Source organism: Rhinichthys klamathensis, unplaced genomic scaffold, assembly GCF_029890125.1.
Source record: "Rhinichthys klamathensis goyatoka isolate OS25496 unplaced genomic scaffold, OSU_Roscu_1.1 h1tg000176l_1, whole genome shotgun sequence".
Taxonomy (NCBI): Eukaryota; Metazoa; Chordata; class Actinopteri; order Cypriniformes; family Leuciscidae; genus Rhinichthys; species Rhinichthys klamathensis.
The window spans coordinates 10,917,233-10,945,000 of NW_026606705.1; the positions used below are offsets into that span (position 1 = coordinate 10,917,233).

Consider the following 27,768-nt stretch of genomic DNA (forward strand, 5'->3'; position numbering starts at 1 on the left):
TCTAGTGGTTATTTTGGGAAAAACGGGTGGGGGGCGTTTTACCCCAGGGGGGCATTTTCCCCCACTCTACCCTATATTCAAGTGGTGCCATGAGAGTCATATTAATTATTAATGCTAATGCTCTATTTTGTTTTAGATAAATGTTATTCGTGTCATACAACTTTTTTTAATAGTAGAAACAAAGTCCACTTCACCTCAAACACACTTTTGCTTATGAGACCATGAAACAGTTTCAGAAGAGGGCTTTAAATAGTTTGCCCAAAAAGGAATTTTTTCATCATTTACTTACCCTCAAGTTTACTTACCCTCAAGTTGTGAAACTCAACTTGAAAGTTGAGTTTCTTTCTTCTGCTGAACACAAAAGAAGATATTTTGAAGAATCTTAACCAGACGACGGTAGCCATTGACTTCCAAATTAAAACATAAGTCTGGTATTGTGTAAGGGGTTTGTGTAATGGCTACTGTCAACTGTCAGTTACCGACATTCTTTAAAACATCTTCTTTTGTGTTCAGCAGAATAAAGAGTCTCATACAGGTTTGGAACAACTTGGGTGAGTAGGAATGATGACAAAATGTTTCATTTTTGGGTGAACTATCCCTTTAAATTTAGACTCACCGCTAAAGCTGTTAAAAGCGCCTGCATTTACGATTTCTGCCCTGCAGGTGGCGCCAGATCTTGAAAAATAACTTCTTGAAGTGATAAATTAATTGTATTGCTGTACAATAGGGATTTTTTTTTTTTTTTGTAGTTCAAATGGAATTTAAAACCATTTACGGGTTATCTTTAAGTAAAACCATTATGAAATAATGTATTAATTCGTCAAAACAACGATAGCCTGCTTGTTTAGTTGCCTACTCTCGAGCATATTTACTAGAAAATGAAACTGAAAGAGTGCAAAGGGCGTTTCATTTAGGAATATGGCTTCGAACTATCGAGATGATTCAGGTGAGTTTAATATATAGCCTATTCCGATATCAAATAAACAAAAGAGCATTAAACACACAATGTAAGCTGTCAGTAGCCTACTTAGAAGACCTTTCACCAATACGTTCATCTCAAGTATTGCAGTGATCTAGCTTGTCTGCGGTTTCGATCGACACATTGGTTAAGGTGTCATTCTCATTTAGAAATATTTCACTAAAACTAGACTACTTGTGACAAGTTTTATTCCCGTGAACATTTCTCAGGGTGTTTATTTTGGAAAGGCAAAGTCTAACGAGGCATGTTGTCACAATGGGAAGCAGTGCCCACAAACTCCTTAAAAGTTGATCAATCAAAGTTGAACCACCTGTAGGTCATTTTTGTTTATGGTATTGTGTAAGGGGTTTCTTAACTTTAGATTTGCGGTTTGTGCAACTTGCTACCGCTGTTTATGCAACCAGAACGTTATGACTACGAGCTATGCCGGGTTGTTTCAACCCATGTTTTGGCCAAATATGGATTTGCCCAACCGGTGGGTTTAAAAATTCGATTTAAAAATGTAAACCAACGGTTGGGTTTGCCCATATTTGACCCAAACATGGGTTGAAACAAAGTGAAACAACCCAGGCTAATATTTAAAAAGTGACCGTCCAGTACAGCTCTCAGAAAAAAGGTTGTCACGTGTGTCGTGTGGTACCCTTTAAAATGGTAGCTACACCTTTGTACCTTATTTACTCCTCAAAGGTGCATTTTTGTATCTTAAAAACACGCATGTGGGCTTATATTAGTAAATGGTAGATGCCTCCCTTATTAAGGACAATGTGTTTTTTTTTTTTTTTAATTGTACCATATTTAGATGTAAGTTTAGCATGTGCAGCCAGTGTGTTATTAAAGGAATTAAATCGAAACATTTGCTAATTTAGTTGTTAAATGTTAAAAGAGGGATAAGATGGCCACTGGTAAGTTCACCCCCTATGTGGTAAGAAACCCTGTCTGGATAAACTTTTACAGAATGTATAAATTACTTGTAATTCTTATTTGATTAAATAATAATTATATATTTATTTACGTTAATATATTTATTAAGCAGCACAACTGTTTTCAACATTGATAATAAATCATGTTTCTGGAGCACCATTTCATATCATTTCTAAAGGATCATGTGACACCCGAAGACTGCTGAAAATTCAGCTTTGCCATATCAGGAATATATTACATTTTAAAATGTTATGTAATAGAAAACGCTTCTTTTAATAATTGTAATAATATTTCACAATAATAATGTTTTTAGCGTACTCAATCAAATCAAATATATGCAGCATTGATGAGCATAAATAACAATTAAAAAGTAGCACAAAAATAAAATAAAACTTTCATAAAAAAACAACCGTTAGTAGATAAAAGTGAAATAAAGCCCTTCCCTGTGTGACAACTGGTAAAATCTCAAATGCATACATTTTTATCATTATCATCAAACAGTCTAAAAATCAATTTACAATTATTGATTCAAATTGTTCTCATATCATTAAAGAGCACTCCTTTCTTCCTAGATGAAGGCAGCAGTCAGCAATCTAGTGAGAGTTGCTCAGATTTCAGTGACAGTGACACCGATTCCCCCTCTGACACCGAAGCAGCTGCACAAACATCTGGCACTGAAGCAGCTACACAAACATCTGGCACTGAAGCAGCTACACAAACATCTGGCAAGGTACATCTAAGGCATTTCAATGGAAAGCAGAAACAAAAGCCATTGTGGTGGGGGGAAAAAAGATTAGAAAGAATCGTCATTGTTGAGTGTGAATGCAACTTAATAAATGAATAAATCTTAATCAATTCTGATTTTGTGTTCAAGCGTAACGTTTGTATGCATTACAACCGTGGTAACTGCCGTTTCGGGGACAAGTGTAGGAAGGAGCACATATGCAGTTACTTTTTGAAGGGTTCGTGCAAGTATGGTGCCGGGTGTCATCTCAACCACAACCTTCCGAGTTCATCGTCTGGACACAGCAGACGAGCTAGCGGAGCCTCGACTGCAGGTATGTGTGGGTGGGGGTGGAAAAGGATACCGAGAAATTCTACTTTTTAATTCAAATATGGGTACTGTATCATCAACACTCAATTAAAAGTTAAAGAAACTTAAATGAAAAAGCATTTCCACATGTATTATTACACATAGATCCAGTAATTACACCCACATGCAAGTACTTAAGAATTTAAAAGCAAACTTTTTTCTTAGCTTTCATACACACTGGCTCTAAGGACACACTCATTTAAAATTCCAAATTCAGTTAGCAGTTAACTCTTAATATACCGGTAGACTAATCACCAAACGTTCTTCTAATATTATATAATATAATGTAAAATATTATAATATAATATAATATATTGATGTGATAGACAATTCATCTGACCAGGTGGATTCAGAACTTCTCTTGTCCAATCAGATTTGATGACCAGAACTATAATATAATATAAAATAAAATAACATATAATATAATATAATATATGTCCTCTGAGATCAAAGACTAAATTGAATTGGCTTTAGTATTATTAATATATTTTTTTTATAATATTTATTCATATTGAATTCACTTTTTATTATCAGTTTTAGTTTAGTTGTCATTTTATTTATTTATTTAGATTTAGATTAAATTATTTGTATTTCAGTTTTAGTTTATTTTTTGCAGTTAATATTTAACATTTTCTTCATTTTTTAAGTATTTAATCTCATACATTTTATTTATTATTTTATTTCAGGTTTAATTAAATCAACGATAACAATAATAAAAAACTGGAATGAATTTGATTGATAAATACATTTGAGATATGTTGTGTAATTATGTATAGTAATAATTACAATTACAATCACTCATATTGTACACGCTTGTGTTTCTATTGATGTGTGCATGTTTAATCATCAGTAGTCATTTGATAGTTTTTTTTTTGTAATCACATACAGAAGCTGATGAAGAATTTGACGGGCCCTACAGATGGCAGTTGAATTTTGGAAAGGGCTGGGAGAACATTACCCATGATCACATTCTAGAAGCCCAGTATTCCCTCCCCGACACCAAAGGAATCACGATCTATAACACCCATGCCGGGTATGTGCAAAAAAATACATATTTATTGTGCGTGTGCCAAGACTTTTACAAATATTTAATGGAATAGTCGCCCAAAAATGAATATTCTGTCAATATTTTCCCACATTTTGTTCCTGTACGCTGTAACACGCTGCATTTTTTATGATTATTATTTATCTATTTGTTGCCAGATTTGCAGTTTTGGCCACATCCCGTTAATCTGTGCTTGTAACTCGATTATTGCAGCTATAAGTACTGACATAACTGACATGTTGACTTCTTCTCATCCACATTACAGGGTCATTTCGATTGATTTCACTAAAATGAAAGTTCTTAAAAAAAAGAATATTACAGTGCGACGTATGAGCTCAAAGGATACAAAGTGGTTGTGGTATTACAAAGGTAACCACTGCTGGTACCAGTATGGAGGGAAGGTGAGTTTTACACTCATGGATGTGACCGGCAGACTGCAAAATAAACACACTTTCACTGTCTCACTAGTTAACTAAATTGTCCTAGTTTTAACAATGGATATATTGTCATTTTCTTCATTTTTTTTGTTTTTTTCTGAACTAACCTTTTTCAAAAACAAAAGTGTGTTGGAAATGACTATACATTTTGGAATTAAAACACAGACTGCTTTATCTGGCTAAGGCTAAGTGATATCTAGCATTTAATGTATCCTATATATACATTTAAAAAAAATTTGATGTGTTTCACTTCCTGTGTTTGCCTAGTTATATCTATAATATTATATAGATATGAAAGTGATATTATGCATGAATGAGTGTGATCATTATTTAATGAATATGTTTTGATTGTATGTGTCTATAGGGCAAAACCAGTCCAATTGAGAGCTCAGAACTGGAGACGGCGTATCAAAACAACCAACGTGGTTCAGTTAAGTTGACCATTGACTCTGCCCAGTATGAGATTAGCTTCAAAGGTTTGTTTCATATTCATCCACACACACACACACACACACACACACACACACACACACACACACACACACACACACACACACACACACACACACACACACACACACACACACACACACACACACACACACACACACACACACCTTTCCTTTTCAATTCCTTTCAATAAACAGGAAAGGTCACATTCATGACTGTCTTTGTGTTTCCAGGAATGTGTCAGATAAATGTATCTACAGGCCATAAGAGGCGAGTTAGACGCCGCCCTAAATATGAAGCATCACAAAGTGGAGGGTAAATACTGAACAGATTCATGTTTGACTCTTTGCCTTATCACGTTACAATCTAATTTATAATGGCATATTGAAAAAAAAGTGCTACTCGGGTATATAACGCCCACTTTTCTCCATTCAGTCCATTGCAAAAACAAAAAAGCATTCAATGTTTTTTCCATTGTTTTCAAACAGAAAATGTTTTTTTTCTGTTTCATTCAGAAGTAAAATTGGTTGTGTTTAAATTGATTTGCATTATTGTTTTAAAGTAATGCACATAACTTACACTACTAACAGTGTAATGTGCTAAAAAAAAACAGATTACAAGGAATAACTTCCCATATCAAGAACCTATTGAATCCTCCAACAAATAAAGCTCCAGTGTGGCAGTTTAAAGGGAGAAATCAGTGGTACACCTTCAGCAACACGGTAAAACTTCTTTATTTCTTTGATTATTTACAAATACACAATGCTTTTTTAGTATGAAAACGAGGACTTTGAGGACAATTTTTATGAGTATATTGATTACACCACACGGTTCTCTAAAATACTTGATTCTGGACTGGTAATATTTTGTATAATGACTGACAAATTGTACACTATATTTGATCTTTTGTGTCTCTGTTTAAACCACAAGTTAGAAATGATAATTTGCACCTTTTGCGACTCAAAACGGTTGATGGCTGTAGTAAAAACAGCCTCAGAGGGCTTTAGTATTTTTTTTTTTTTTTATGAAATGACTTAAATTTTCAGAAAACTTTTTACTTTGCACTTTTCATGTACAGTCGACAACGTTGTAAAAATGATCCCCGTTCACACAGATCGAAATGAAAAACTAAAGCCTATAGACTGAACAAGTAATACACATGCGCATGACGTTAACGTTTCACAAATTGGTGTTTTTGTAGTTTACATCGAGGCTATAACGGTATCGGTTTCAAAAACGTTTTAGTAGAAAGCGGTGTCTCGTGTAAACGTTCTTTTTAGTTTACCGTACCGTACCCAAATACAACTTCTAAACTGGGACGTTTCTGAGTGCTCCGACTTGTACCACGTGACCGCTGCAGTCAGATTCATTTTGCTGTTGATAGTGTCGCCATAGAAACACATAATTCCAAGTGTGAGGATGTGAACAACTCCGAATAGAAAGTCACGTGTTGTCATATACGGTAATTACGGCATGGGGTGAAGACAGCATTTAACTTGAATTAATAATAATAAATAAAAATGAAAAAATGAATAAAAATGACAAAAACGAACAACAAAATGACTAAAAACGAATTAAAATGAATATAGAAAATTAAAAAAAAAAAAAAAAAAATACCACAGGGTTTCTGCGGATCTTAAAAAGGTCTTAATTCGCCCTTACACAAATTAAGGTCTTAAAAAGGACTTAATCAGAGCAGAACGTCTTAAATTAATAAAGCAGTGGCATGAAATGTTGCAAACATTGCAAAAAATGTATATCTTCCTCAGTTCCTGTTTTCCACGACAAATATCTAAGCATCTTTAAATCAAGATACATTTACTTGAAAAATTGAACAAGAACACATATCTATCAATTTTTTCAAGCCCATTGTGCAGATATTTGTTTTAATCATAAACTCAAAAGTTAATTTTGATCCATTTCTCAGTGAACAATACTTCATATTCTGTCATTTTGTATCTCCAGTAAATGTATCTTGATTTAAGAATCTTTAGATATTTGCACTGGAAAACAAGACAAAGATACTGAGGAAGAAGAACATCACTTGTTTTTTGCCGTGTGATCAGAAGATATGGTAAAAGATATTTCCATATTCTAGTGGTTGGGAGCAAAGCGATTCAAGTAATGGATAGTAATGTATTTTCAAACTCTGAAGTGTTGCCAACACAACTCATTGTGTTTCTCCCTAGACTTTTACATTTCGAGAACATATTGACGTATTGTGTTGCCTTCAATTTATTCCTTACATTTTGGTCTTTAAAAGGTCTTTAAAACGCTTAAATTTACCTTCATAAAACCTGCAGAAACCCACTATAATAGGATCTCAATAATACTAAGCTAATATTGTATTGTGTTGCAAAATACAAATATTATATATAAAATATTATATACAAAAACGTTAACTAAAGTTTTCATGACCATGTAAAGGCTATCAAATATCTCATGCTTATTATATTTGATAGCCGTATAATAAGCAGGAATGTGCATTCAACCAGTAATTATTGCAATATAAAACCCTTCAGGGTGATGCAATACCAGTCCTGATCTTCCTGAAGGGTTATGAATGAATGTACATTAGCCCTTAATTAACGACACAGAGAGATTGAAATTGCTGTGACTGATCTTGATATTGTTTTTCAATAGAGTGGTTGTTCAGTCTCAAGTGCTGACATTGAGAGGTGTTACCAACAGAGGCAAGCGACCATGGATTTCACTGTGAATCATGACCCTTACACTCTGGATTTTACAAGTATGTCAGCAAAAGCATTTAGAAACTATGTGAAACATTTAAATGTCTTCTTTTGTCAGTACCATAAGGCACCACACGATCTTTGGGTTTATTAACATTACTATCTTCTTGAACATGATTTTTTTAATATGATAAAAGATGCTTTGTCTTTTTCTTTTTTAATTTAGATTTGAGACAAGTTAACCAGAACACTAAGGCCGAACGCAAGATCAGGCGTGCGTAAAAGGCGGCTGAATGTCTTGCAACGGATGTTGGCAAATACTCAAGATCAAACAGCAAATACGAGTCGAATCATGTTGTTATTTAGTAATTATGACTGAATGAAATGAATGTTTGTGATTGGGAGTTAGGATGTTTTAACAGGAATCACTTTTTTGTTTGGTAAACTGCCTGTGGGAAATTTGAACTGGTTAATTCAGTCATTTTGATTTATTTTATGTAAATATGAATTATTTGAAATACCAATGTAATACCAATGTAACAGCAACGTAGTGTCGGCCCAGATCCGGCCCACATCTGGTTCTATGTGTACCAGATGTGGCCGACACTACGTTGCTGTCTGGGATGCTGCTTGCCACATCAACTAAAAAACAAGCACAAGGAAGCATATATATTTTGCTTGTTTAATTTGAAAAATTTATATTTTAAAATTTTATCATGTTTGGTTATTTTATAAATGTGGATTCAGGGATGCACAATAAAACTGTGTGAATACCGAGTGAATATTTTTACATTACAAAAGTGAATTGCCGTTACATGAAATTACAACATAACGACAATCATTTGTGTGAAGCTGTTTTCACTGGGTTAATTGATTACAAACTGAACTGTTTAAATGCAACTGTCATGTCTAGTTTTGGTTTTGTTTCATGTCTTATCTTTGTGGGTTAGTTATGTTATCCTGCCTTTTGCTCCCCTTTGTCATGTGATTCCCTTGTCCTCTTGTGATCACGTCATTAGCTTCCTTGTTTAATGTGTTCTCAATGGTTCATTATTTCATCCTTGTTCATTACACTCATCCTTGTGTCTTGTCATTAGTCTCTGTATTATTGACCTCATGTTTCCACAGTCTCTTGTTGTGTTATATCATGTCAAGTCAAGTTATGCAATGAACCAAAACCAAACCTGACAGCAACAACATGCTATGCAAGAGTTTGTGGAAGTGCATGGATGTTGTGCTACACTTGATTAAAAAATAAATAAAAAATATGAAATGATGTGTCCTTATTTAACTACAACACACTGAATATGTAATAATGCTAATTTATAGTATTTTAATGACGATAATTTCAATCATATCTCAAATGACATGTTTGACAGCATTACTTGTGGAAATGACGTTCGAATGAAAAAAAATGTTTAAAGAAATGTTCGAAAGAAAATGGCAGAACCTTTGTCTACTCTAGGCTAATTTTAAGTAGCCTATTTTGCGTAAAACACACAATTAAATCATTTTCACACTTGCATAATTTGACAACAAATACAACTCGGTTAGAAATGGCCCACATACAAAAATTATATAGGCTATATTATATATAAATTGTAAATAGCCTCTACATCTATAGACATACAACAGGTCGTCATCGTCGTCTTAAAGTCGTTTTAAGCACTGAAAGATATGTAAATACAGTCAGTAACAACACTCCCTGTTTGTTCACACAAACCAGAAAAGAAACCGAAACTGGGTCAGCTGTGGTGCCGTTTAAATGCGAACAAAACATTCGACTGTTTAGGCTACTTGACAAATACGTTATTAGATTTTAAATATGCTACCGATGTATTACAGTGTCTAGGAAGCATATATGGTGAGTAGACTAACCCTTTAAGTACTTTAAATTAACAACACTAATAATTTCATGACCTTATCTAACAACATCTCCGAGAGGTTCCAACAGCTTCAATCGCAGATCTGATTAAATTGATGTAAATTTTGGGTTATTCATCAAAACGGGAACCATTTGTGTCCCTCATGTTCTATCTGCATTTTATTGTAGACTGTATTTGTATTTTCTCTCTGTTTACATTTTTAGATTAAAGTGCATTATTAAAAATAGTGCATCGTGCATTCTTGTGACGTAGGAAAAAGTGAAGTGCTTAGGTTTTACGTTAGGCTAATCAATTTCTCACAATATTCATTTTTTTAATGAAATATTCCTTAAGTGTTACGTGAAAATGACAATCAAACATTCGCGAGGTTATCAAACATATCTTGTGTTTTGTGCGACTTTAGGCAGTCGATTTTGAAATAGCGATTTTGTATCTAACAACTTATAGTTAAAAGGTGAATATGTATGTCGAAATATCAGCATTACATTCTTTTTCTATGAAGCACTTAGTTTCATGATCTTGAGTCCAAAGGACAGTCTGTTTATGGTCAACTCCAGTGGCGTATAGGTTTGATTTTGAAATGGGACGGGGACATCAATGTATAAATATATTTTAAGTTTTGATCGAAATTATTGCTAGGGATATATCAATGTCACTGGATATTGGTAGGGACACGTCCCTATAGCGTCCCTACTAAATTCTACGCCCCTGGTCAACTCTTTCGGAACGGATTTTCCAACATGTTTAAAATATATATGTAACTTTTGAGATAGAACTGTGCGGTTTACTACGGCCTATTTAAACACATTATCTGTATGCAGTTTAAAATCTTACTTGGTGTAGGCCTACTTAAATCAAACCTGTTTCATAAACTGTTCTACTGAATAGCTGTCTTTGTCTATTTGTTTAGTAGTGTGAAGAGAAAAGGAGCTAAAGAGGATGCCAGCTATTATGATTTAGGTGGGTGACAATTATTCTCATTTAGGCTACCTTTTTGAATCATGTAGGCTAATTGATGGATTCAATTTGATCCAGTACTTTTCACACACTGTGTTGACATTTGTATTTATATAACAGAAAAGTATATAAGTATAAATGGTTAAATAACTCTAGGCTATCGTTATTCGGGAGGACACAGCAGCATTAACAACATGGCGACAGGTAAGTCTTGGCTTATATTTATAATTTTTTTGTTGGTTTCTGTTTTTGCAGCAAATATAAGGGGATCTGACTAAATCATTTCTTTATTAGGATAATAACTAAATGAGAAATGAACACTACCACATGGAGTGATTGACTGATTGTTCATTTTTTTCAGTGCATTCATTCATTAATTCAGTCATCCATTCATTCAAATCCTCAGGTAACCACTTTGAGTGGCAGCTGTTCAATGGAACGCAGTGGGCTTCTATCTCTAATGATATTGTCATTGAGGCTCATTACTGTCAGCCAGGGGCGAATGGGATCACCATCTACTTCAACATAGGGTTACGTTTGCACGTCTTCAACATTTGCAGAGATTATTTTATCAGTTTAATTTTGACTTTACATTCACTGATTATGTTTGTATGCATGTATTATTGTTATACACTACCAGTCATATATTAAAGTATTTTTATTCATATATTCTGTATAGGATTAAAGGGTTAGTTCACACAAAAATTAAAATTAATTACTCACCCTCATGTCCTTCCAAACCCGCAAGACTCTTCTTTCATCTTCGGAAAACAAATGCAGATATTTGTGAAGAAATCTGAGAGCTTTCTGTCCATCCATAGATAGCTAAGCAACTACCACTTATCATTCTAGTGTTAGCAGCACGTTTGAGCTTCTGCAAGAACCAATGAGGTTCATTCTCATGTTACGCAACACGTTTGAGCTTCCACAAGAGGTTTGTTCTCGCGCGTCAAGCAGGTTCATTTGAGCTTCTGTTTATGTTCGCTGATCAACATATAAAGCGATCATGTCTCTTCAGAAAATTTGGACTAAACCTCTCAATTCATTTGGATTAGTTTTACAATCTCTTTATGAACTTTTTGAAGCATCAAAGTAGTAGTTGCATAGCTTTCTATGGAGGGACAGAAAGCTCTGAAATTTTATTAAGCAGATCTTCATTTGTGTTCCGAAGATGAACTAAAGTCTTACCGGTTTGGAACGACATGAGGGTGAGTGATTAATGACAGAATTTTCATTTTTGGGTGAACTATCCCTTTAAATATTAATTTAAGCCTTCCCATTCATTGCACAGGGCCGTCAATGTTGACTTTGACGAAATGACAGTCAGTGGATCTCTTCGTAACCTTAGTATACGGCGCAATACACTGCTGTCTCCTAACCAGAAACAAGAAGTAGGCTGGTACTACAAAGACAACCATCGCTGGTGTGAATATGGATCTCAGGTAAGTGGTTCTAGAAATATCTTATATTCATTACGCCACACATCCATATTCTCACGGAGTGAAAAAACATGCGACAATGTGCTGATAGACAAGATTTTCGATATGAAACAGTCTCAACCTTCAAATTTTGCGCCTCAGTTCAAGCAAAGCGGTAGTGCAATTGAACGATCATCTCTTCCTTTTTACTGCAAGTTACTGTACAAAATAAATGTCTCATATCTTATATAATCGCTCAGTGTTTCAACTACGGATAAAACCGCATGTAAACAATGTGTCAGGTTACATTACATTTATCTCAGAAAAGCTATAAATCCATAAACTTTATAGTTAGCAAGAAAAATTTACTCTAGAGAGGAGTAGGCTATTTTGCACAAAAAAAGCACTATTACATATTCATTATATTTTTACTCCAATACCATTAGATATTTATGTTAGATATAATGTTATTATTATAAAAATGGTGTCATGCAATTGTATACAAATCAGTTATTGATTAACCTTTAATAATAATGTACAAGCCGACAGGTTTCCCTGTTTAGTTAACAACATTAGATTTTTTTTTTCTATGAGAAAAATGAACATGTACTATCCATGTATATCCAAATGAATATACACTCACCTAAAGGATTATTAGGAACACCTGTTCAATTTCTCATTAATGCAATTATCTAATCAACCAATCACATGGCAGTTGCTTAGGAGTGTGGTCCTGGTCAAGACAATCTCCTGAACTCCAAACTGAATGTCAGAATGGGAAAGAAAGGTGATTTAAGCAATTTTGAGCGTGGCATGGTTGTTGGTGCCAGACGGGTCGGTCTGAGTATTTCACAATCTGCTCAGTTACTGGGATTTTCACACACAACCATTTCTAGGGTTTACAAAGAATGGTGTGAAAAGGGAAAAACATCCAGTATGCGGCAGTCCTGTGGGCGAAAATGCCTTGTTGATGCTAGAGGTCAGAGGAGAATGGGCCGACTGATTCAAGCTGATAGAATAGCAACTTTGACTGAAATAACCACTCGTTACAACCGAGGTATGCAGCAAAGGATTTGTGAAGCCACAACACGCACAACCTTGAGGCGGATGGGCTACAACAGCAGAAGACCCCACCGGGTACCACTCATCTCCACTACAAATAGGAAAAAGAGGCTACAATTTGCAAGAGCTCACCAAAATTGGACAGTTGAAGACTGGAAAAATGTTGCCTGGTCTGATGATTCTCGATTTCTGTTGAGACGTTCAGATGGTAGAGTCAGAATTTGGCATAAACAGAATGAGAACATGGACCCATCATGCCTTGTTACCACTGTGCAGGCTGGTGGTGGTGGTGTAATGGTGTGGGGGATGTTTTCTTGGCACACTTTAGGCCCCTTAGTGCCTCTGATGGCTACTTCCAGCAGGATAATGCACCATATCACAAAGCTCGAATCATTTCAAATTGGTTTCTTGAACATGACAATGAGTTCACTGTACTAAAATGGCCCCCACAGTCACCAGATCTCAACCCAATAGAGCATCTTTGGGATGTGATAGAACGGGAGCTTCGTGCCCTGGATGTGCATCCCACAAATCTCCATCAACTGCAAGATGCTATACTATCAATATGGGCCAACATTTCTAAAGAATGCTTTCAGCACCTTGTTGAATCAATCCCACGTAGAATTAAGGCAGTTCTGAAGGCGAAAGGGGGTCAAACACAGTATTAGTATGGTGTTCCTAATAATCCTTTAGGTGAGTGTATATCGAATCGAAATTGAATCGCAAGCTCATGAGTCGAATCATGAAATTCGATTAGAAAGCTAAACTCAAAAGTTGGCAGTCCTGCTAGATATTATGTATGTTGATCAGTCTTTATTTTGTTTCCTCTCTGATTTCTGCAGGGATTCGGTGGGAGAGCATCCTCAGTTGGAAGTGATTTTATAGAGCAGCAGTACAACAGCAACCCAAGTGGCTCAGTCCAGTTCACTGCAGGAAGCATGACTTACAACGTGGACTTCACTGGTAATGGGAGAAATGAGACAGATTACCTTCATGGCTGTGAAACAAAAGTGTCTTTCTCCAAAAAAATGGATACACTTGAAATTTGAAGCCACTAACTTGTTTTCATGGGTTTTTTTTTTTTGGAATGTTGTAGCCATGACTCAAACAAATCTATCCACAAACATGTCCAGGAAAGTAAGACGGCGACCAAAATTCAATGCGATTGTAACGGGCAACAGCAGTAATCAAAACAGGTATTACTTTTAGGTATTATTGCCTCTGGTTCATGAAAAAGCAGAAGGAATTACTGTGTAAATCCATATGTAGATTGTGGCATTGAAGGTTTTACAAAGTCTTATATCGTAACATTGTTTACACTCTTTTTTGGAAACTATTATTGTATAAGAAAATCGTATGTAAATTGAAAGCGACATTTATGCAAAAAGTATTGCACTAATTTTGGTAGTGACACTCTTCAGGAAGTCACCCAACAAATGTATGTATAAATTATTCGTAAAAACGTTCTTATGTAAATTGAATGCGAAATTCATGTTAGAATATTTTCACAAATTCAATTTGAAAGTCAACCTAATTTTTTTCCACCCTTAAAATCATTCTTTTGAAAATGAAATGCAACATTTATGTAAAAACTATTTTATGAATTCTTATAGAATCACATACTCTTCACAAACCCAACCTACAAATTTATAAATTGTTCATAAAATAGTTCTTACGTAAACTAAATTAGACATTTATGTAAGAATGTTTTTTTACGAATTCTTATAGCAACACGGTATTTACACTGTACAGGAAGCCAACATACGAATTTACGTATAAACTGCTTGTAAAATAATTTGTACCTTTATTTACAACCTATGTAAGATTGTTTTAATCGAACTATTTATAGAGAAATTCCTTCTGCTCATTTTTCACGAAGAGTTCCCTATATGTTTAAAATTGTATTTGTAGACAAACCATTTGATTTCCTTTTATCGCATGCAGTTCACAAATTCTGGCATCTCCCTTGCCAAACCCAACAAATTCTTCTTCTCAGTACATCTGGGAGTTTATGGGTGATGAGGGGATTTGGACTGAGTACCAAAAACCAGTGAGTTCTAAACACTGTTATTACTTCCAAATACACTTATTCCTTCAAACTGAAATGTTTAGGGTGAAAGTGACATGTTTAATCTAACAGTTCATTGGACTTTTTTTGTCACTACAGGGATGTTCACTGGATAGTGCAGAAATCGAGAGGTTGTATCAGCTCAACCCTCAGTGCCAAGTTTCATTCACAGCAAGACGATTCTCTTACTCTCTTTACTTTGGTGGTAAGATACTTTATATATAGAAGTCTGTAGTGTACAGCTAACATGAGGGAAAAGCAGAGGCCTACCTATAGAGAATGTCTGCTAAGAGAAATGTGTTAAAGTTTTAAAACTTGATGTCAAAATGTTGATATTGATTACTCATCTTTATGTCTTTATCTTCATGTCTACAGGAATGTACCAAGTGAACAATAAATATGGTACAAAAAGAGCTGTCCGGAGAATCACTGGTGGAATCCAGCAAACAAACAGGTATGAATCTATTAATAAAATAAGACATTTATATGGAAGCTAATATCTGCCACTGCCATGGAATAAAAATAGAAACATGGAAGCTTGTTTCCGCCATGGAATAAAACAATTTAAAAGATAACTGCTGCTTTCTGAGTTCTCACAATTTCTGACGTTTTTTTCTCTCACAATTGTGGCTTTATATCTCGCAATTCAGACAAAAATGTATAACTCTCAATTGCGACTTCATATCACCCAATTCTGACTTTATAACTTCCAATTGTGACTTTATATCACTCAATTCTGACTTTATAACTCGCAATTGTGACTTTATATCACTCAATTCTGACTTTATAACTCGCAATTGTGACTATATCACACAATTCTGATTTAACAACTCGCAATTGCAAGCTTATATCACACAAATCTTACTTTATAACTCGCAATTGCGAATATATCACACAATTCTGATTTTATAACTCGCAATTGTGACTTTATATCACTCAATTCTGACTTTATAACTCGCAATTGCGAATATATCACACAATTCTGATTTTATAACTCGCAATTGTGACTTTATATCACATTTAATTCTGACTTTATAACTCGCAATTGCGAATATATCACTCAATTCTGACTTTATAACTCGCAATTGTGACTTTATATGACGCAATTCTGACTTTATAACTCGCAATTGTGACTATATCACACAATTCTGATTTAACAACTCGCAATTGCAAGCTTATATCACACAAAACTTACTTTATAACTCGCAATTGTGACTATATAACTTGCAATTGCGAATTTATATCACAGAATTCTGACTTTATTACTCGCAATTGCGAGTCTATATCACACTATTCTGACTTTAGAACTCGCAATTGTGACTATCACGCAATTCTAACTCGCAATTGCGAATATATCACGCAATTCTGACTTTATAACTCGCAATTGTGACTATATCACACAATTCTGATTTAACAACTCGCAATTGCAAGCTTATATCACACAAATCTTACTTTATAACTCGCAATTGCGAGTCCATATCACACTATTCTGACTTTATAACTCGCAATTGTGACTATCACGCAATTCTGACTCTAACTCGCAATTGCGAATATATCACGCAATTCTGACTTTATAACTCGCAATTGTGACTTTATATCACTCAATTCTGACTTTGTAACTCGCAATTGCGAATATATCATACAATTCTGACTTTACAACTCGCAATTGTGACTATATCACACAATTCTGACTTTATAACTCGCAATTGTGACTATATCACACAATTCTGATTTAACAACTCGCAATTGCAAGCTTATATCACACAAATCTTACTTTATAACTCGCAATTGCGAATTTATATCACACAATTCTGACTTTATAACAAGCAATTGTGAGTTTATATCTCGCAATTCTGAGAAAAAAGTCAGAATTGTGAAAAGAAAAGTCAGACTTGAGAGATAAAAAGTTGAAATTATCTTTTTTATATCTTTATTCCATGACGGAAATAAGTGCCATTGTTAAAGGATTAGTTCACTTCAAAATGAAAATTCTGTCATCATCTACTCAGCCTCAAGTTGTTTCAAACATGTATGAATTTCTTGCTTCTGCAGAACACAAAAGAAGATATTTCGAAAAATTTCAAATTTAATGTACTCCAATGACTGCCATAGTATTATTTTTTGTCTATGGAAGTCAATGGGGAACATCAACTGTTCCTATTCATTTAAGAAAGTCTCAAAATGACTGTTTATGTATGCATTACAATAAATACTTTTGTTCTAATGTTTGTTCTCCTATCACAGCGCATTGTCACAAGCTCGCTGGCAATTCAAAGACATGGATGGCAATTGGAAAGATTTTAGTAAAGTAAATATATCTTCCTTTTTTCCCCTCTTTTTTTTTGACATTTTATGAAATTATGGTTGCAGAAGTTGCTACAAGTGCATTCTTAAGTGATCTATAATAAGTGACTGTTTGGTGGTATCTTGCTAGATCTAATAGGCCTTCTAACTGTATTGGGGTTATATATTCAGAAAAAATTAACTGCAGTTTACAAAAATATGTTAAAACATTTGACCTGTGTTCTTGCACAACAACACTAAGACAGTCACACCTTCTGTTCTGTGTCATAAACTTGGACTTTGTGGATGTGTAGGGCAGCTCTCGGCGACATTGCAGTGTGTCAAGTCAAGATATTGAAGCCCAGTACCAGCAGGACTCCACAGGGACAATGAGTTTCAGGGCGGGCAGGTTTAGCTATGAACTGGACTTCTCAGGTGCGTTCATACACAAACCAACAGAAATACGTGTTATTTAGTACAAATATTGTTAAATCAAATCACTTGTGTTTTGTTGCAGACATGACCCAGACCAACCAGTCCACTAACACCAGGAGACCTGTACGCCGCCTTCAGCAATAAGAGCTCACTTGCCTATTCTTACGTTTACTTCATTTACTTGTAGCTATTTGTGAACTCAGGACTCTTGTTTATGCAATGTCTGCTAGAATATGTGATATGAAATATTGAAATTAGATTCAGTTTGTCCATGCAGACCTGTGTCTATATTGTTTTATTAACTGCCACAAAATAACAGGTCTCATGGTAATCATGTTCTTGAACTAATTTCTGTTTTTATTCTTAAAAGTTTACTGTTATTAGAAGATTGCATGTGTAATATCTTATGATTGCTTTCAGCTTTCATGTTTTTTTGTTTTTTTTGTTTCATTTTTCCTCTTTACTGAAATGTGCTTAATTCTCATGGAAACAATGTAAATTTTAAAGGTCCACAAATAAGACTTAATTTCCTTATAAAAATTAAGATTTTGGGGTGAAATATGCACTTTTCTAGACAAATTTCATGAGATCTACTAATAAACATTTGTAATGTCTGTCTAATTTCTCTTACCACTCAGTAAAGCCTAGCTAGACCACCTGTTGTTGGTTTCTTACTGATAAACATTATTTATCCATAAAATAATTTATTCTACTTGTTTTTTTAAGGAAATCAATTTTTCAATACTCAAAAAAATAAAAATAAAAAATTACGTAGGAAGTGTAAAGGTATTACCCTTTAAATAATCAATTTATTTGATTCCAAAAAATCACCATCTTTCCAGCAATCCAGTTCACATTTTTTAAATTAAAACAACCCAGATGTTTTATCTACATTAATTTAGACTATTTGAAAACTGCATGTAGTGAAACACTCATACAGAAAGTTATTTTCACAATCTCCATCACAGACCTGCTATTGCACAATTCTCAACATAAGGCCTCTCATTCATAAGACCAGGAAAAGCATTCCCTTTTAATAAAACCTGTCTGGATATTAAAGATTCTCCTCAGGAAAGTGATTCATCAGTATTAAAAAAAAAGAAAAACTCCTTAAGTGGTGGCAGTTCACCCCTATATACTGTACACTTCATTCATGTTCTTTTCCAGAAATAATACACATTTTGGTGATTTGCTGTGTTGCAGCGGTTTGGTCATGATATGGAATATAACATGATATGGAATTGAGTTGGTCTCTTCCCACAACAGGAAACTGCCCATATAATAATAACAGACAAACAAAAATGTAGCCAAATGCAACGCCCCCAAAAAACACAACATTACAGGATAACACAGATGATTTAACACAGGGCAGGAAGTAACAGCAGAGAACGGAAAGGGAAACAAACGCATCGGGCTTCATTCATGAAACACACATTTCTATGTTACAACTTAGTACACGTTGTTGCACTCAATTTAATCCTACAATTTACCACATATAACAGTGATTTTCCCAAGAAATACAGGAAATGCATATTTCATCCCAAAATGCACAAATTATATATATTTTTAAACAAAGAAGCATATTTCTAACCCGTTGCATTGTGAAATGTACTTGACAATTAAGCATATTTTCCACCAATTCTCATTATGCAATGCAATAAAACGAATTCTCAATACCATAAAACACATCTCTGTATTGTAAAAAAAAAACTTATTTCTGTAATAGGTAAAAAAAAATAAAAAAAACATTCTCATTACCGTAATGCAAAAATATTTTCATTACTGCAATCTGAAAAAATGTGTAAGTGTAATAAATGCACATTCTCTCATTACAATAATGAGAATACAATGACAATTGTAAAGTAAATATAAAGTTCTGTACTGAATTTAATAATACGCTAACTTGCAAAAGAAAAAAAAGTCCTTTTTATTGTAAAAAAACTTCCTTGTAAATTTGTCTTTGGATTTTGGGATGAAATATGAGCCTTTTTCATGAGATTGACCCAAGATTGACAGAATTTACAGAAATTCATTCTGCTAGTGTTTCATGAACGAAGCCATTCCAGTGAAGCACAAACCCACTTTAAAAGTACTGACAATATCCCAAAAATATCTTAAACCCTACAGGTTTTTTTTAAGCTCTATTACATTAAGTGCACCTACAGTATGAAGAGAGTGTACTTCCTTTAATAAATTTCACCTCAGTGGATCATTTATCAGTATAAAACTCAAACAATAATACACCAGATACAGTATATACACAAATAACACATTATAAAAAGACTCATTCAGGTACCAACTATGCACTGTACTTATTTCTTTACTTATCCATCGCATATCTCAGACAAGGGAGAACACAACTGAGAGACCTCCTTTTGGGAGACAACATCAGCCATTTCTGAGGCCATCGATGATGTTTGTTGTGGTAGAGGAAGTCAGCTCATTCAGACGAGCAGTGAACGTGAGGCTCTAGCAAAAAGGAAATGAAACCAAAAATGCTTGAGTTTGTAACCTCAAATTTGTTAACCCTTACCCTTTTGTACGAGAATCTTTCTTCTGGGGCGCGTTTTAAGCCAAACGATACACCAAATGCAAGGCATCCACCAACTGAAGCAGCTTTCGGTAGAAGAGCCCAAGCTTTCAGTAGAAATGTGATAGTTTGTTTGGTGCAGTCTGCTTTTGATTCACACAAGTCCACATGAGTCACGCCATGATAAGATCCCCCCCAAAAAAGACAAAAACCAAAACAAAATCATCTTTCAAGGATACCATGTCCAACCCTCCAACTAAATTTTGACTGTCATCTTCGCTGCTGATGTTGTTTCGCTTTCGATTCCCACATAACAGGGAATGTGAACGAAAGGCAAATGTTTTATCCGAAGAGGTCCTTAAAATCGTTGTTGACTGAAGCACTTTGCTTTATCATGCCAGTATTCATTGTGGAAGAAGCCACGGGTTGCGAGAAGTTCTGGGGGTTGAAGAATGGGTTTGCTTGCATTCCAAAACCACCTTGAACTCCCGTCATCCCCATTGGAGGTGCCTGTATGGGTGCAGTCTGGGAAGGTTGGCCTGTACCAAACTGATTAAGCCAAGGAGAAGGTGCAGTGGTTCCTTGGGCCGGTTTAGGGGCCATTTGGTTCAGGCTGACTTTGGGTTTATTAGAAGTGAAGAGGGAGTCTAGGGCGGACATGTCAGGGGGTTTACCGGTTTGATTTTGGTTCTGGTTTTGGGTGAGGGCACTGAAATTTGGAGCGCTGGTAGTGGTGGCCATCCCTCCATAGAGGCCAGGAGTGGCAGGTCTCATGGCCATCACCATACCTCCCGTCTGGAATCCCATGGGTGAATTGAAGCCGTTGCAGACGCCCATGGTGCCCATTCCACCCATGGTGGGTGCTGCTGGGAAGGTAGAGGAAATGGTGCCGCCCTGCAGGGGCATCGTCCTGGTCCCAGAGTTTAAACCGAGGTTGTTCAGAGATGTCATATTGTTCAGAAGACTGCTGGTCAGATCCTTTGCCTGAACAATAAAAATATTCTTCAGTTATAGCATGTACATTCCAAATCAAAATGGACCCTTTTCACAGACTGTGATGACATTTCAACAGTTAACATTGTAAATCTAGTTTTCATTTTTAATTTACGTTTATAACACTATACTTTGTGTTATATTACCTAGTCCAGTGGTTCCCAACAGTGGTTGTCTCACTTAATGGACACCCATCTGAGGTCTTTTGAGTCTTTACTAATGAGCTGATGAGTTGAATCAGGTGTGTTTGATTTAAGGAGACATCTAAACTGTGCAGTGCTGGGGGTATCAGGACCAGGATTGGGAACCACTGAACTAGGTCTTAAATAACATAAACTTGCTAACAATGCTGTGATGGTGTTTCAGCTGAGGGAGCGACGAAAAGTTTGAAGAAAAAAATCTTTCTCTCTTCTGACGGATGGCCTTGCTTCCTGAAGTACTTTTAATTTTCTTCATTGGGATTTAACAAGAAATTCTCAATAAAAAAAAAAACATGAAGCAACCAACAACTAGCACTAAGTTGAATCACATCATCAAAAACTTTGATTTGAAAAAGAAAAAAAGAAAATCAGAGGGGTTTATGTCAGAGATGGGGACTCGAGTTTGAGACTCGGACTCGAGTGCGACTTAAGTCCCACACACAGTGACTTCAGTCTCGACTTGAGACTCGTCCTCGAAAGACTTCAGACTCGACTCGGACTCGAGCTGCGGGACTCGTGAACAATGTTTATTTTTAGGAAACGTCTGATGAGCTCGCTGTTATCCCCCTCCCTCCGTTACCTATAACCTGCCTACGTAACCACGTACTACGTCCTATTGCTGGCAGCGCGCGCGCGACCATGAGAGGATAACAAACAAAAAGTTCGACTGCACCGGCCGCTGCTGTGCCATTCATCGTTAGCTTTAGGTTCAAAAACTTCAAACAAGACGCGCTCAAAAGAAGCGCTCAATGCAAATGATGCAGTATCACGATAAAAGATTCTGGCTCAACTACATCTAATTTTATCAGGCGTCTGAAAACGCACCCTGATAGGTGAGTAAACATGTTTAGCTCAGCATTGACCATCTACCGTTAGCTTGCTTATTGCTTTAGCTACCTAACGTTACGGGAGGTTAACTCCGATTGTCTTCCTTATGAAATATGAATGAGCGATTGTTTAATTGCCAAACTTGTGGTGGTCGATTAACGTAACGTTAATCATTTACGTGCCGCTGGCTGCCCGTTGTCTACAAACAGGTTACAGGATTATTGTTGTTTATGTAACGTTACAGTTTCATTTAGTTATAACGTTACACTGGTTTGAGAGTCTGGGATGTGTTGACTTACAGTATAACGTTAAGCTATGATTAGTTGCATAGGCAGTGCAGCCAGAAGAAGCCAGAAATGTTTTGTGGCCCATACCTAGTGAGTGTGTTAAGAGAAGAGAAGGTTAACCAGTCTGATCTCACCCTTTGGATTTTTTTATTTCTAAACATTTTGTTCTTAACAAGTTACATGCCATAAGTTGGTCAGTTGCTTCACATTTACACTAAAGATTTTGAGCATTTGAATGTTTTGGAAGTGCACTGTAGTGTTAATTTCATTTGGACACAATAGTTTATTTGCATTTAGCTACACTGATGTTTTGCACTAAATAAGAGTGTGTCAATTTTAGTGTTGTGAGTTATATCATTTTCTATATTTGGTCTTATGTCTTGGTATGTTCAAGCTACAAGGCAAAATAAAGAAATTAACTAAAAGTAAAGCATTCTTGGTGTTTTTGTCATGTTGCAATAGCCTGTTTACACTGATTATATACCAAAATCAAAGCTGATACTGTATGCTAATAGATAAAGGAGTCATAATAACATATGGTACCACTTTATTTTGATAGTCCACTTTATACATTCGACTAAAGTAACTTTGCAGCTGTATGTCAACTAACTCTCATTAGAGTATTAGTAGGCTTAATATCTGCTAATTATGTATTATAATATATTATTTTGTTGGTTCCCCAACAGATATTCTACTGACTATAAGTAACTTGGCAACTACAAGTCAACTTGTTCTCCAAACCCGAACCCACATCATAACCTGACAGTCTACTAATACTCTAATGAGAGTTAGTTGACATGTAGTTGAAAATGTACATGGTTAGTAGAATGTCTAAAGTGGACTATCGAAATAAAGTGTAATCTAACATATTACATGCTTCGAATTCCTTATATAAAGTTATGCAGTGTTCTAAGCAACCTGGATGGGTTGCTGTACGTGATGCAACACTTATAACCACAAGAGACTTGAGACTTGACTTGGACTCTAGCTCAAAGACTTGAGACTTGACTTGAACTCTAGCTCAGAGACTTGACTTGGACTCTAGCTCAGAGACTTGAGACTTGACTTGGACTCTAGCTCAGAGACTTGAGACTTGACTTGGACTCTAGCTCAGAGACTTGAGACTTGACTTGGACTCTAGCTCAGAGACTTGTGAGCATCTCTGGTTTATGTACTGTTCTTACAATAAAGATTGGAGCATTACATAAATCAAATATTAAGATACAATATTTAGGGACATTTATTAAATAAAAACAATACATTAGACCTGGTTTCACAGACAGGGCTTAGATTAAGCCAGGATTAGACCTTAGTTCAATTAGGACATTTAAGTAGCTTTTATAAATGTGCCTTTAAAAAAAAAACATTTCAGGTGTGAATCTTGAGACAAAACTTGAGACAAGATTTTAAGATATAACTTATCAGTGCAAGTTGCTTTCAGTTAAAACAGCTCAAACATGCATTTTAGTCTGGGACTAAGCTTAAGCCTTGTCTGTGAAACCGGGGGTTAAAGTTTATTGGAAAACAATCAAATATATAAGTAGTTTCAGAGTGTACAGCTGGCCACGGCTTGACAATAAGGACTGCCCGATGGGCTGGGCTAGGCGTGAACAAAGCTCGGGACAGTTGACGAATATGTTGGGCCAGTGCTGCATCGCCATGAAATATTTTCATGTGTATGTCTTTTTAAGTCTTGCCAATTTAAATATGCAAGCGCAAGAAGACTCGAAAGAGAACTCAATTAGGTACTCGGGTTCTGTGTGAGAAGTTGTGTGTGCGAAACACATATCCGAAGAGCGCCCAGAAAGCCACGTCTCAGACAGCGCACGAGTACTGAATTGAGTTTTCTTTCATGTCTTCTTGCACTTGAACAGACAAATCCACACAAAATTATCTCAAAATGCTCATCTTGGAGAGTATCCTAGTAGTTAACAAAGGTTAATTCACCCAAAAATGAATTTCTGTCATTAATTACTCACCCTCATGTTGTCCCAAACCTGTAAGACCTTCGTTCATCTTTGGAACACAAATTAAGATATTTTGATGACATCTGAGAGGTTTCTGAACCACGTCATTGCAACTTAAAATGCCCAGAAAGTTAGTAAAGACATCGTTAAAATAGTCCACGTGACTACAGTGGTTAAACCTTAAATGTTATGAAGGGACGAGAAAACGTTTTGTGTGCGCAAAAACAAACAAAAATAAAGACTTATCAATCCCTTCATTTCCCGACTCATTATTGGCCGACGCTGTTCATGTGAGCACCACGATGCATGCGTGTGAAGCTGACGCAGGAGATGGCCAATGAGCCGACGTTCTGACGTTGAACCCGGAAGCGGTTGGTGGCTGGTTGAGAAACATCTCGGATTTCATCATAAACATCTCATTTTGTGTTCCAAAGATTGGAACGACTTGAGGGTGAGTAATTAATGGAACAGAAATTAAATGTTTGGGTGAACTTACCCTTTAAGTGAACGTAAACAGAAATAAAACGCATGAATAACACTATATTCGATCCGGGCTAGTCTTTCTAAGACTAAACTTGTAGCCTTTCTAAGACTAAACTTGTAGCCTGTCTAAGACTAAACTTGTAGCCGTTCTAAGACTATACTTGTAGCCTTTCTAAGTCTAAACTTGTAGCCTTTCTAAGTCTAAACTTGTAGCCGTTCTAAGACTATACTTGTAGCCTTTCTAAGACTAAACTTGTAGCCGTTCTAAGACTAAACTTGTAGACGTTCTAAGACTAAACTTGTAGCCTTTCTAAGACTATACTTGTAGCCTTTCTAAGTCTAAACTTGTAGCCGTTCTAAGACTAAACTTGTAGCCGTTCTAAGACTAAACTTGTAGCATTTCTAAGACTAAACTTGTAGCATTTCTAAGACTAAACTTGTAGCCTTTCTAAGACTAAACTTGTAGCCTTTCTAAGACTAAACTTGTAGCCGTTCTAAGACTAAACTTGTAGCCTTTCTAAGACTATACTTGTAGCCTTTCAAAGTCTAAACTTGTAGCCGTTCTAAGACTAAACTTGTAGCCGTTCTAAGACTAAACTTGTAGCCGTTCTAAGACTAAACTTGTAGCCTTTCTAAGACTAAACTTGTAGCCTTTCTAAGTCTAAACTTATAGCCTTTCTAAGACTAAACTTGTAGCCTTTCTAAGACTAAACTTGTAGCCTAAGACTAAACTTGTAGCCTTTCTAAGTCTAAACTTGTAGCCGTTCTAAGACTAAACTTGTAGCCATTCTAAGACTAAACTTGTAGCCTTTCTAAGACTAAACTTGTAGCCTTTCTAAGTCTAAACTTGTAGCCTTTCTAAGACTAAACTTGTAGCCGTTCTAAGACTAAACTTGTAGCCGTTCTAAGACTAAACTTGTAGCCGTTCTAAGACTAAACTTGAAGTCTTACTAAGACTAAACTAAGACAAAACTTGTATTAACTAAACTAAGACTTGGCAATGACAAATATGGCAGCTAGTGTGAATATCAAGATATGGTACCTTTTACTGTAGAAGTTAATTTGGTAATTTTACTGCAAAAATGGATTCCATGCGTGAAAGTGATAATAGGTTTCCCATGGTACCCTTCGTGAGTGTATATGTTACCTGAGGTGTTGTTGTGGCTGGTTTGATGCTCTGTGGTGCAAGTGGCTGCTGGCTTCTTAGTTTGGCAGCCTGTTCCTGTTCTTTAGCCAAACGCTGCTTTTCTTCCAGGGTAAGAGATACCTGAACATAACACAAACAACAGTTAGTACATCAACCAGGTCTAATGCCAACAACCATTTAAGCTCCATAAGAAAAACCCAGTTGAGAAAAAACCAATGCATTCCCAAAATATTATAAATGGTCACTCACTCGTGAGAGTTGTGAAACAGTTGATGAGGAACCATTCTGGTTACCATTCACACCTGCAGTTCCTGAACTGCCACCAAAGATCTCATCAATCTATCAGAAAGCAAAGAGAAGACCCAAATTACAGTTAATTTCACAGTGTGGCCACAATTAAAAGCTGTGAGTTGGTTGCTGGACGTGCAACAGGTGTATTTACTTACATCTCTGACTTTTGTGGCTGGGCTGGGTGTGTTTTTAGTCTCTTCTGATTGGTTCAATGGGTTTGCAATGTTTAAACTCCTGGAAAAGACACAATACTCGTGTCATGTTCAAATTACTATATTTATTTTATACATCTATCAGACGGCCTCTGCCTGTTAAGGTGGGCAGTTCTTGACCATAAAAAGCAGCAGAATAAGCTTCTTGCAACAAAAAAATCTAAATTATTTTATTAATCAAACAGCCTGTTAAGAAGGAAAAAAAATTTTTTTAAAATAATTGAAATGACACCTCTGCTGCTCCTGCATGATGTGCAGCTGCTCTAACTTGGTCTTATGCTCCGACTCCATGCGACTCAACATGTCCTTGATCACAGCCATGAAAGAGTTAAACTGAAACACACCAGAGACAGAAAACAGTTTACAATACTATATATATGTACACATAATCTATACAAATGATCGGAGGTGACACTGAATCAAGTTTATATTCGGTGGGTAAACAAGAAAACACCTAAGTTGATGTGTAAGAGTGAGTGTGTGTTGTTAACCTCACCTGGTTAAGGTTAAGGTTGTTATCAATACTAAGTGACACCAGATGAGGTAAACTCTTTCCAGCCAGGTGCTCTTTTGGGATACCCAGTTTCTTATGGGTGAAAGTGCACTTGTAGATGCCTGAGGAAAAAAGAAAGAACAGTACATACATTTTTATAACTGCTTAAAGGGATAGTTCACCCAAAAATGAAAATTAGCCAAAAATGGACTTCCAAAGACATAAATCCATTCACTCTCATTATCAAGCTTGGAAGAGCCAGGACATTTTTTAATACAACTCCGATTGTATTCGTTTAGTCATATACACCTAGGATGACTTCAGGGTGAGTAAATCATGGGCTAATTTTCATTTTTGGGTGAACGATCCCTTAAAGGAATAAGATGATAGGATAATATTATTCAATTTAATGTTACTAATTCAATTTCAAATAATGAACAATATGATGATGCTTTTAATGTTCTTTTTGAAGCTTGAAAGCCTCATTCAGGCACAAAAAAGTGATGAAAAAGAGTAAAAGAACAATTGAATTACCCAGAATGCCCATGAGCACTGCTGGTTCCCTGGATGGAATTTGTTGAAGGAATGGTAAAATTTCATCAATGACGTACCA

The 27,768-nt window shown here is 35.7% G+C and overlaps 3 protein-coding genes across 3 annotated transcripts in view; 2 read left to right on the plus strand and 1 right to left on the minus strand.

Moving 5' to 3' along the window:
• Nucleotides 1–835: 835 nt before the first annotated feature.
• Nucleotides 836–8,132, plus strand: si:ch211-244b2.4 (uncharacterized protein LOC541512 homolog). Its single transcript, XM_056260427.1, has 10 exons — nucleotides 836–946; nucleotides 2,473–2,630; nucleotides 2,775–2,958; nucleotides 3,882–4,026; nucleotides 4,304–4,439; nucleotides 4,840–4,951; nucleotides 5,159–5,240; nucleotides 5,539–5,647; nucleotides 7,569–7,674; nucleotides 7,842–8,132. Exons 1-10 carry the CDS (start codon nucleotides 919–921, stop codon nucleotides 7,895–7,897), a joined length of 1,116 nt encoding a protein of 371 aa, XP_056116402.1. The 5' UTR covers nucleotides 836–918; the 3' UTR covers nucleotides 7,898–8,132.
• A 2,461-nt stretch (nucleotides 8,133–10,593) lies between these two features.
• On the plus strand, nucleotides 10,594–18,058 carry si:ch211-244b2.3 (uncharacterized protein LOC557230 homolog). Its single transcript, XM_056260428.1, has 11 exons — nucleotides 10,594–10,662; nucleotides 10,865–10,988; nucleotides 11,750–11,900; nucleotides 13,781–13,901; nucleotides 14,035–14,134; nucleotides 14,883–14,988; nucleotides 15,106–15,211; nucleotides 15,382–15,460; nucleotides 17,251–17,314; nucleotides 17,604–17,724; nucleotides 17,807–18,058. The coding sequence occupies exons 1-11, from the start codon at nucleotides 10,653–10,655 to the stop codon at nucleotides 17,866–17,868; spliced, it is 1,044 nt and encodes a 347-aa protein (XP_056116403.1). The 5' UTR covers nucleotides 10,594–10,652; the 3' UTR covers nucleotides 17,869–18,058.
• Nucleotides 18,059–19,895: 1,837 nt separating this feature from the next.
• The window catches only part of scyl2 (SCY1 like pseudokinase 2), a 19,302-nt gene continuing 11,429 nt past the window's right edge, over nucleotides 19,896–27,768 (minus strand). Inside the window, exons 12-18 of the mRNA XM_056260429.1 lie at nucleotides 27,690–27,768; nucleotides 27,159–27,277; nucleotides 26,895–26,995; nucleotides 26,606–26,684; nucleotides 26,409–26,498; nucleotides 26,160–26,279; nucleotides 19,896–21,238 (exon numbers count right to left, since the gene is read on the minus strand). The exon at nucleotides 27,690–27,768 is cut by the window's right edge and continues 54 nt beyond it. Of these exons, the coding sequence (XP_056116404.1) occupies nucleotides 20,597–21,238; nucleotides 26,160–26,279; nucleotides 26,409–26,498; nucleotides 26,606–26,684; nucleotides 26,895–26,995; nucleotides 27,159–27,277; nucleotides 27,690–27,768 (1,230 nt within the window). The 3' untranslated portion in view covers nucleotides 19,896–20,596. The remainder of the gene's footprint in view (nucleotides 21,239–26,159; nucleotides 26,280–26,408; nucleotides 26,499–26,605; nucleotides 26,685–26,894; nucleotides 26,996–27,158; nucleotides 27,278–27,689) is intronic.